The sequence below is a fragment of the Candida margitis genome, assembly GCF_024628925.1.
Source record: "Candida margitis strain CBS 14175 chromosome Unknown scaffold33, whole genome shotgun sequence".
In the NCBI taxonomy this organism is placed as follows: domain Eukaryota; kingdom Fungi; phylum Ascomycota; class Pichiomycetes; order Serinales; family Debaryomycetaceae; genus Lodderomyces; species Lodderomyces margitis.
This window is the reverse complement of record NW_026261796.1, coordinates 69,779-81,505: the sequence shown is the minus strand read 5'-3', so window position 1 is coordinate 81,505 and position 11,727 is coordinate 69,779. Positions and strand designations below refer to the sequence as shown.

General features: G+C 38.9%; 3 protein-coding genes across 3 annotated transcripts; all 3 read left to right on the top strand. All coding sequences in view use genetic code 12, as the record gives it.

The window, feature by feature from the left end:
* Positions 1–596: 596 nt before the first annotated feature.
* IFH1 (Ifh1p) lies at positions 597–3,932 on the top strand (the record flags this gene model as incomplete). The annotated part of the gene is made up of 1 exon (XM_051814003.1): positions 597–3,932. The coding sequence occupies one exon, from the start codon at positions 597–599 to the stop codon at positions 3,930–3,932; it is 3,336 nt and encodes a 1,111-aa protein (XP_051672415.1).
* A 2,063-nt stretch (positions 3,933–5,995) lies between these two features.
* On the top strand, positions 5,996–8,623 carry MNN1 (Mnn1p; the record flags this gene model as incomplete). Its single annotated transcript, XM_051814002.1, has 1 exon — positions 5,996–8,623. One exon carries the CDS (start codon positions 5,996–5,998, stop codon positions 8,621–8,623), a length of 2,628 nt encoding a protein of 875 aa, XP_051672414.1.
* A 582-nt stretch (positions 8,624–9,205) lies between these two features.
* CANMA_001983 (uncharacterized protein) lies at positions 9,206–11,380 on the top strand (the record flags this gene model as incomplete). Its single annotated transcript, XM_051814001.1, has 1 exon — positions 9,206–11,380. One exon carries the CDS (start codon positions 9,206–9,208, stop codon positions 11,378–11,380), a length of 2,175 nt encoding a protein of 724 aa, XP_051672413.1.
* Positions 11,381–11,727: the final 347 nt, after the last annotated feature.

The following is an 11,727-nucleotide window of genomic DNA, read 5'->3' as shown; positions in this document are numbered from 1 at the left end:
GAGATAGTAACCAGAAGCAGTACCACAAGTACTATATTACATACAACAACAACAACAACACACAGTTTAGCTGCTTATCGACTAGGAAAGGAATCCACTTGTTATATACATACATCGGTTTCTCCTGCAAACGTTCTATTTTTTTTATTCAAAATCTGGATCATTCTTTTGGTTTTGAATACTGAAGAACCTTACTAGATAACTTCAATTTCTGCATAATATTATGTGCAACTATCGAAATATCCAAACTACTACATCACTCATATACATTTACTTTACCAATCATTTCATTATATCGCAGAAATAAACAGGGAAAGGGACAACAGTATTAGATTTGGACTATTTTGCATTATTGGATACAGAAACATCAATATTCAAGATAGTGTTTCTGAGGTGTTTCTTATAGAGTAATTCAAGAGAATACTAAAGAGAACGGAGACGATAACTGATACGTATCTATTTTTTTGATAGAGTAACTACAAAAGAGATTATCACAGTTTGCTAGAACTATAAAACTATTTGCTAAAGAAGAAATTAACAAAGCTGATATTACAGAAACTAAAAATCAACTGATTCAAGAAAAATACAAAAACAAGATGCCGAAAAGTCTTGCTAACAAAAGCCCTTATGACAATTCCAATAGGGCCAAATCGCAAGCAAACAAGAATAACAACAACAGCAATACATACCTGAAGCCACAAACACATCATGCACAACAACAATATGGTGGTAAGAACTTGAAAGCGTTTAGCAAACGTAGATTTAGTATTGCCAATTCAACAAGTTCATCTTCATCACAAGATTACTTGTCTGACAATGAGTCAGAGAGAACAAGGACCCCGAATCAGAACAAATCAGGCTCATCAAAAAATGTGCACTACATCGATTCAGATTCAGATTCATCTTTGACTGCTATTTCCGATGACGAATTTGCAAAGAGTTTTCAACAGATGGGCAAGAAATCGCGAGGCAAAAAGACTGTCAGTGGTAAAAAGGGGAAAACTTATGGCAGAAAGGCAATACCGAGAAAATCTCTTGGTTTGTCGAAACAGGATCTCCAAAATTATGAGAATGAAGTCATTGCCGTTTCATCTGGCGACGACGATAATGATGATGAAGTCGATGTTTCAGATTTGATTTCGGATACCACCAGAACTTCCAAAGCGGGCAGTGATCAAGAAGATGAGAGCGACAATGATGACGATGAAAAAGAGCATATTGCTGGATTATATGCTCTCATGAACAACGGAAAGCAGTTACGTGCTAATGACTCAGAGGAGAGTAATGATGAATCGAACGACTCCAACGATGGTTCAGATGGAGAGATGGCTAGTTCATCAGATGACGATTCCGATGTTGATTTTGTCAAGCTACAGAAACAGCAAAAGGCTAATGCTTTGCAAACTGCAAGGGCAAGAAAGGGGTTGAAGAAGGAACAATCCCCGAATGGCTCTAACGATGACGCTTCAGCTTCAGCCGATTCCAATTCAAGCTCTATTTCAAAAGAGGGGCAAGATAAAGCAAAGAATAAGGGCAGTACAAAACAAAGAAAAAACTCGATCAAATATGGGAGAAGGAAATCGGATGTTATTCTACCCGACATAAACTTTAAATTTGAGTTTGATAAGGTTGAGAGAGATGAAGATGACGATGATGAAGAAGAGGAAGAGGAGGAGGGGGAGAAGAAGAAGGGTGCGTGGGAACAACATGGAGAGCTGAAACCTGATCTTACTCTCAAACCAAACTCAGTCGAAGAGGAAGATGTGGGTGAAGAAGTTGATTATTCCCCAAGTTTGCCCTTGGACACCGACCAACAGCAAAATTTTGACTTTGAGTTTGACCATGATCTTTTACATATTCCTAAAATGAATGATAGTGATTTGAACTCGGATGAGGATTATGAAATTGATGATAATGAATTATTGGCTACTTTGCAAGCTGAAAATGATGTTGATGAGTTTTTGCCACTGATTGCAAATGATTCAGGTATTTATGATAAAACTTCTCGAGAAAAGAGTTCAGTCAATGTAGGTCAAAGTGGGTCGGTGGTGTTGGCGTCAGAAGGTACCGATGCAGACCTGGAAGGTGTCACTGGTGACGACTACGAAGATGATGACGATGAAGATGATGAAAACGATCCCTTTTTAAAGGAAGAAGAGAAGTTTCTTGTCAATGAATTTGAAAATAATGGATTTGATGATAACGGTGATGGCAAGTTTGGCAGTCGAATTGTTGGTGAAAAGGAGCACAACGACGACGAAGAGGATGAAGAAGATGACGATGAGGACGACGATGAGTTTACATTTGATGATAGCGAGTACTCGACTTCCAAAAGAATTGTCAATTCGTTCAAAGGAATTGGTGAAGACCGTAGTAAACCAATTGTTGAATATGAAAGCAGTGCTTCTCAAGAAAGCGATTATGATGAAGATGACTACGTTGACTTTATTGACTTTGATGTGCCATTTTTTGACGAAAGTGATGTCGGTGGCTCTGCACCACCAGCTAAACATTCATTAACTTCACCAAGTAAAATACCAAAGCACAAACATAGCAATAGCGATGAGGATGACGATTCGTATTTGTGGAACTATTTCTTTAGTTCCGACAATGATTCATCGAGTGAACCTGAGAATGATACTCTTGCTCGGCACCATGATAATTTATCGACAAGACAAAGAAGCAAAAGAAGAAGAAGTAGCAAAGGCAAAAAATCAAAGTCGTCAGGTGCTGGTGCTCACGCCAATGTCGATGATTTGTTTAATGAAATTGATCACGACAAGACGTTCAAGTCGAAAGGTCCAGGGGATCAGGATGCAACAAAGTACAAAGTCAAGAATAGCAAAGACTTTGGACTGCGAATAGACGGCGGTCATGATGCGGCCAAGACGGTGTATGGTGATGACGAAGATGGCTATGGCAATGCCTATGACAGCTCTGAATCAACAGATGTTGATGAGTCGTTGCCCAAAAATACCAATGCGTCTTCTCAAATTGGCTCGAAAAAGGCCACCGAAGTACTTTCGTCGAAAACTGCCGATTATCGTCCTCCAATGTTGGGGTCGTGGGTTACTATTGATAGCAAGCCATTTGGGATTATTGATGGAATGAGTACACGTTCATTACAGCAACAACAACAACTGCTGCTGCATCCACATCATCAACATCCACAACAGCAACTGTCATCGGTTAATAAATCACAAGAACCTCGTGGAATGCCGTTGGACCATAATGCACTTTCACCGGCGTCGCGTGCATTGGCGGGAGTAGGACAAAGCAACTTATCCAATCAGTCGATATCAAAGAGGAAAAGCATAGGACAAATACGGCATAACCCATTATCATCACAAGTACAAGTACAGGGCCAGGGCCAGGGCCAGCCTAATTCGGATGAGCTGCTGGTTTTGGGTTTGGATGACTTACTTAATGTGAGTGAATTAGATAATGACGATGAGAATGATGTGAGAATATGGCGTGATTTCAACAATGCCCAGAAATCAAGAGTGCCATTGGGTGCATTTAGGAATAAGTCTATACTTCACAATCACCATCATCTTCAACAACAACAACAACAACAGGAAAAGCAGCAAGAACAATTAACCCATCATCAGCATCACCGTCGTAATAGCAAATTACATAATCATCAACAACAACATCCAGGTAAGCACAATATAAACCTGGTGCAGCAGCCAACAGGTGCAGTCAAGAGAAGAAAATCATCAGCTGTTGGTATGGGTACTGGTACTGGTACTGGTACTGGTACTGGTACTGGTACTGGTGGAATTACCACTGGCATTGGCGCTACAGGAGTGGCAGGTGCGCCTGGGTATAGATCGACAAAATCGGGGTTGTTTAGTGAAGCAGCTTTGGCTAGTGTTGAGGAGATGTTGGGTGATGATTATGATGTGATGGCTTTAATTGAACGGTTGTAGAGGAAAGAGAGTGAGAGGGAGGGAGGGACGATATTGTTGGTGAAACAGTTGGAGTCCAATGAGTGCGTTTTTTTTCTTTTATTGTTCGTGTTTTTTGTTTTCTTAGTTACAATCAGGCGTAAATTTGATTTGATTTCTTGAGTTTTATCATGAGTCGTGGTAGTATTTTATTTTCTCTTATCTGTTGACTTTTGTAAACCTAAGTGAAGATATTACTGCTTTCATGAACTAAGGAGTCATTTATTTCGCTTATTGAGTTGAGACCAAACTCACACGCTTTTTATCTTTAATTTGCTGCAAAAAAGGTAAAAACATATAGCTTGGTGAAAGATTATTGTTGTTGCAATATAATTCTTGGCATTATGTTGCGGTCCTCGTAAATCAATGCCAATATTCAAAAATTAGATTGGTCGTGGTATGATTGTTTTAACACGTCTTTGAAGTAACCTTCAAATGTGTGTAGTGTGCTTGTTTCGTATGAACACTGGAGGTGAAGATCTTTATTTTTTAATTAGATTAAGTTTTGTTTCGATTGCAAATACACTTCTACAATCTGCTTTGTCTGTTTGTAATTTGGTTGCGTGTGGGCTTTATTGATTTAAAAGGGGTTGAACAAGGCTTGCTTTGTTCTTACTATGGTGACAAAGCTTTCACATATGTCTTACTTTTCACACTGGTTTCTCTTTGAAAAGAAGACTGGCAGTTCGCGCACACTCCATCTCGTGTGATTTTTTCCATTTTGAAGTTTAATGTAGATCTTTTAATATGGTTTAGCTGTTGTGAAGATCACATTACGCGTTTCATTTTTTGTTGTTGTAGCTTTTGTACACAGAATTGTTCTTATATGCAGATGCAATGTTTTTTACCTTTTAGCAAATGACTTTCGAAGTGTAAAGTTTAACTAGCGAGGGAAAAGAAGGCAAGAGTGAGGGTGGGAGCGTATCTACAGCTTGAACAACCCTCTGAACAACCAAAGCCCTTCAGCTGAAGAGTTGTTCCTCTCTCTCTGTTGTTTTATTAACTCGCTAAATTCTTTTGTAAAGACGCACGTGTCAAAATGAAAAATAAACAATAAAGGAAATTAAAGTTATTAACAATTAACAGACGATATTTTTTACTCAAGAAAAAAATAAAAATCATTTTAAGGGGAGAGATAGAGGCAAAGGCAAGCAAGAGAGCACAATAGTTGGACCTAAACACGACACGATACCCAATTGTCTTCTTTTCTTTGCTAAACAATAGTGAGATTGACAATAAACTGTCCCCTATTGTGTTGTTGTTGTTGTTGTTGTTGTTTGTTATCAATTTACTCTAATGAGGTCCAATAGCAACACACAACTCATTTTCCAACTGACTTTGTTAAATTCATATTGGTGTGTCCTAGTATGATGTAGTCAAGATATTATTACTAAGGTTATACTTATCTACATACAAGCCCCACACGTGTCTCTAAATTTAAGTTCTGTTTCGTATTGGAAGCCTCCTTTGCAAAAAAAAGATTAATCAGAAGCACCAGTTAAGGGGTAAGCAATTTACACCAAAGAAGAAGAACAAGGCGTTTATGGTACCTAAATGTCTAAGTAGCCAACTACTGTTTTTGGAAGTTGCTGCTCCCCCCCCTCATCTCATTGTTTTTATTATTGCTGTCTTTTTTGAGGGATTTGCCTGTGGTGGTTACTAAGCCCTGGGCTAAAATTTATCTTCCTGTTCTATTTTAAATTTATTTTTATGTTTTGCAACACACAAAAAATTTTCTTCACTCTAAATCTTCACCCAGTTGTTATTAAATAGACTGATAGGTACCCAAAACATCACACCGCCCCATCATCTTTCTACCAACCAACCAACAAACAAACACAAATCCTTTTCCATCCCCCTTCAGAACAGACCATCATCCCCTTACTGTGTGTTCAAATCCCACTACCTGAGCACACCCACTTATCTACAAGCCCATCCCTGTCTTTATCCATTGAGAAGGTGGTTGCCACAGTGAATCCTTTTTACAACACCACCAGCCTCAATCATTTCACTAACTTGTCCATAACTCATCATCCCCCACCACCATGATTAAGATACTGGCAAGGTCTAAAAGAAAAGCTTACGTGTACTATGCATCAGTGGCACTATGGGTAATAATAATACTCACTTGGTATCATTACAACTACAGATCTGTTGATGTAACCAATGACTCTTTTTACGATATTTATGATGATAACTATATCGAAGCTTCCCGGCCTAATCAGAAATCATCAAATTCGAAACTTTCTGGAACTTCAAACAATAATAACCCTTCACTGCCAAACACAGCCACTGAATCTGATTCACTAGATGAAGAAGATGCCAAGTTCCCTGATTTCAAAAAGACATCGACATACCAAGCACTACTTGATGATTACAAGATCTCCAAAGAAATAGACTTCCATTCGACTGTATATGACTCAATTTTTCAACAACATTCAGTGGAATCGGTATTGGGCAATTTGAACTTCCAACAACGATGCGACTTATTTTTTAAACACATATTCCTAAATGACCCCAATTGGAGATTTAACGCAGATCAAAATTATAATGTGGTTTGGGGTGAACCTTACCTGACATACACATTACTGCACAAGCAGGAATTGATAAGGGAGTATGAACAGCAGTTGAAAACAAAACAACAGGGCTCACCACAAGATCTGGATCCACAAAAACAACCCACGGAGATTGAATTGCATATGAGATTGCAAAGACTACAACGAATTGAACATCAAAAAGAGCAAGCTTTGAAACAGCAAAAGGCACAACTTGAACATCAGCAACGGAAACAAAACCAAAACCAAAACCAAAACCAAAACCAAAAACAGAATCCACCATCACAACAAGAGCAAAAGGAGAACAACGAGCAACAACCTAATAACCAGTTGAACTCAAGACAAACACTGTATGAAGAAGACCCCGATTTTCAAGAATTCCAACGACAATCATACATACAATGGAAAACTCACGAATTAAATCAAAAAGTTGTTGATAATGTTAGTATACTAAGGCTCTACAACAAATGCTATATCACCAATGACGACTCTAAACAACAACAATCAACCAACCTGTTTATCAAGAAGCAAAAATCTTTGATTCGTGATATTGACGACGAAGTAAATCAAGTCCCCAAGTTTACTCCATCAAGTCAAGAAAGACGTGTTTCTGATGTTGAATTCAGTGAAGTGTTCCAACGCCGAATCTACCCGTGGCTTTCATTTGAAATGCCGGTATTTGAACGCTGGACAGGAGAAATTTCCAACATGCCGCCCAACTACAGGAAAATCCTCGGTGATAATAGCCAACCAGTAGCAAAGCCAACAAAATCAAACAACTACAATTTCCTTAGGATGTTTAAAGGCTCTTGTCAAGGTAAAGGTATTGTTTTATCCATAGCCGATAAGCACGTCGATTATACTGTCAGTTTAATCCACTCGCTTCGAGCATTAAACAACAAATTGCCCATTCAAATTGTTTATTTTGACAATTTAAATGACGAGACAAAGAGGAAAATTGTTACTGCTGCTCGTGAAGATTTCGCTCATTTACCTCAATCATACAAAAAGATTGCTCACTTATTCCCCTCCGATTATCTTGATCCAAAGTCAAAGGGGTTGCCCAAACAGGAAGTCTGGTTTGTTAATACTGCCAGTGTCATAAACGAACCATTCAAGTCCAAGTTTGGCGGGTTTTCCAATAAGCTATTGGCGACATTTTTCAATTCGTTTAATGAAATGATGATTATTGATGCCGATACAGTAATGATGCAGAATCCAAAGAGTTATTTCGAACTTGAGGGTTATAAAAATACGGGTACTTTTTTCTTCCGCGATCGTGCCACTATTGAAAACCGACCAATGGCGGATGGCCAATTCTTTACTAAAGTTTCTCAATCGACGGTTGATTCACTCATGTTTGATGTGCCTTTGCTCACCAACTATACATTACGTTTCGACTTTTTCCGCGGGATTTCTCACACTATGGAATCAGGTATGGTTTTAATTGATCGTCAATTGCATTTTAATTCAATTCTCATGGTTGTTCATCTGAATTTCATTAACCCCTTGGAACGTTTATCATACGGCGATAAAGAATTATATTGGCTTGGATTTGCTCTTGCTGGTGATGAAGATTACCATTTCAATAAACATGGAGCTGCCGCAATTGGACAAATGACTAACCCCAATGACCGATTACGACCAGATGGATCGATCCACAATTCGAAGGAATTGTGTTCTCCCCACCCCGGTCATGTCAGTGAAGAAAACAACCATACGTTGCTTTGGATCAATTCAGGATTCCGATTCTGTCATCAAGCGCCACAGGTGGACTTCGAAAAAGAAGCATCTTTGGGAAGACGTTTGAAATTTCTTCCACAAACTGTCGAAGCATTCAAAGCATTTTACTACAACCCGCTCCGCATCCAAACGGCAATTGTGCCGCCTAAAGACCCTGACTTCCGTCATCGAAATAATATTCAAGATGAGCCGAATAATGGATGGTTGATGGACTATCAGTATTGTAAAATGTATCTTTGGTGTGCTTATTCGGTGATTGGTGGTAAAGTCAATGAGGAGGAGGATAACACTATGAAGGGGTTGGTTATTGAATACAGTGCAAAGGAGAGGGCTATGTTTGATTATTTGGGTGATGTTTGGATCGGAATGGATTGAGTCTTGTAAAGAATGTGCCGAGTATAGAGTTAATTAGAAGATAATGATATTTATAACTAAAACGTGTAGGTCAAATTCACTTTTTCCTTAATATTCTCAAACCTCTAGGGTGCTTGTATTTGTGTTGAAAGAGGCTGTGGTCAAAGTCCCATGGTTCATGTGCTCTATAAGACGTGTTATCACCCCTCAAGGCTATATTGCCTGCTTCGTTAAACCATACACGGTAGCGCAACCAGTCGTGTGCGTATACTCGAACTTTCGTAAACAAAGAGAGACAATAACACCATCACTCTTAAAAGAAAAAAAAACACCAAAAAAAAATTACAAATCCTGCAACCACTTCTTTAAACACGCAAATCAGTTGATAGATCGACAGACAAACAGATAGGCAAAGGACACAAGTCGTATCAACAGCACACACGTCTCTACGTAACTACGAAAGCAGACTTGTATTTTATTTATATAAATTAGCTCTTACCAATCGATTGATTGAGAAAACTTTGGAAATCAAAAACAAGGTAAAGCAAACTCTCATTGTCACCTATAACTACTTTACCCATTCCATTAATCAAGTTGTCAAATATGCCTAGAGTATCAGCTAGGAGTAATAAAGGGACGCACAGCAGGCGTGATGACGAGTCTTATGAAGATGTTATTCCCACACAAAGCACATTGAATGGAAAAGACAAAGTCAACCCTCGCAAGAGCTCTGAAGACGATCCAACTTACGCCGATGATGGTCAAGCCGATGAAAATAATAATGATGACGACCATGATGGCGACCATGAGGAGATAAACTGTGGACCTTGTGGAACGACGACGGAGAATTTTGATGAAGATACAGACCCATATGGTGATATGATTCAATGTGATAAATGCAATACTTGGCAACATATAAAATGTATGGGGTTGAAGAAGAGATCAGTTCCTGATGACTATATATGTGATGAGTGCTCAGGTACACCAAGGCCCAAGATCAACAAGAGAAATCTGTCAGTTTCGTCGGCTGCAGCAACAGGTGAACCAGGTGCTAAAAGAAGAAAAAGTTCGACAACGACAAAGACGACATCACGAAGTTCCAGTGGAGATCAATCGCCAGCCCCTGTTGATGGGCCTTCGAAAATCCTTCAAAAATTGAGTGACCCAACCCGAATTAGTATTGCCAAAGCATTTTACAACTTTTTCAAAAAGACGTACCCCACCAAAGAAGGAGAAGATGCCGTGAGTGAAGAAACCAAGGAGGATAAAGTCACTTCATTAGCATTGGAAATTGAAGATATCATTGATCGCGAGTTTCCTGCCAAAAAGACCAAAGCAAAATACACCGATGAAAGCCGAAGAGTCTTGTTTGTGTTGAAGAAACATTTCACTAATGACATATTTGCCGGAAAGATAACTTTAGAAGACGTGGTGAAGAAGACGCCACAAGAAATAAATGAAGATATTGCTAGGATTGAACAACAAAATAAGGAGAATATCAAGAATATAGTGTTGGTTGAAATTGAACAGGATCAAATTGTTCGCAAGACTCATAAGGGTGATATTATTAAAGAAAACGAAAACGAAGTAATTGATCACATTGATGAGAGTATAGCAACGAGAAAAGTTGATCATCGTCGATTTTCTCCTGATTCTAGCACTGCCGCCGCTACTACTAAGACGCAAATGAAGATTATTCCGCCATCAATTGAGCAAACGGCATATAATAATGCCAACCCTAGATTGGGTGGTGATGATTTTTCCAGTGACAATGAACATAGTGATATTCAAAATGCCGTTAGTGATTATGGCAGCGATATTGGCGAAGATGCCAATGATGATGATGAAGTGGGAAAAGAGGGTAGACATGGGGACAATAGTCATGGTAGACCAAAGTCGAATGGTAATGACGATGCAAATATCGAGACTAAATCAACTAGTTCGTTGAGTGATGCACAAACTAGTGAAACCCCAGATGAAGAGAGGTTGGGTCCTATATTAGGCGTTGATTCTAAAACCACCTCACAGGTAAATAGCCACAGTGGAGATGGAGCTGATACCAAGGATGCCGCAACTACATCCTCTACCACCAAGCAGCTAGTCTGGCGTGGATCAATTACATTCCCCGACTTTGCTCAATTCAATGCTGATACCAAGTTCTATTCTACAACCGATTGTGAATCGAATACTGAAAATGCAATACAAACAGCTAAAAACATATTTACCGAGTCGAAATACGTAATCCAAGGTAAATTGGGCCGTGATAGATGCGATTCCTACTTGAATGCCATTGTATCCACGAGGAATTTGTACATTGTGCAAGTTTTCCCCACCAGTAATAATCATGATGATGCCTTCGACAAGGATAAGAATCAGCGGCATTTTGACAAGTTGTATCATTTCTTAATCAAGGAGAACCGAGTCGGTGTCTTGAGTGGCAAGCCTTCGTTTGTTAAGGATTCATATTTGATGCCTATTGATTTTAGAGACCCGAAGTTGGCACAAGTTTTGCAAAATCTTAAACAGGGACAAGAAATTGGATTGTTTGCTGTGTTTGTTGTTCAAAAGAATTATACCCCGCGTGGGTCAACAGCGGGTGCAGGTGCTAGTAGTGCTCGCAGTAATGGTCATGGCAACTATGGAGATTCGCACAGGCCCAGCTATGCTCGTGGTGGACCGAGCTATTCTGATGTGAGCAGTTCACTGGTGCCTCAGGTTGGACACGGTGATGGAAATGATGGAAATGATTTGCATTCGATTTTGAATCAGTTGCAGTAAAAAGAGAGAAAACAACATGAACCTAATGTGAAAGGATGAGAATGAGAGCATCCTCAGTTCATTTTTTCGATTTTGCTTTTTTTTCTTCAATATATATGTGATAATGCTGTAGAGTTATTTTGGTGTGTGTGTGTATAGAGCATTGTAATGATAATGTTAATGATCCCCATGCTTAAAAAGAGACCCACTAAAGTTTAGTTGAAGCTTTTGATGTAAAGCTAGAGCCAATCACACATATGTTCTGTTGTTATTTTGTAAAGAACAAAATAGAAATTCTGTATATTAAATAAAGTGTATAAAAATGTATGATGATTAATATATATATATGAAATCAATTGTAGATTCTT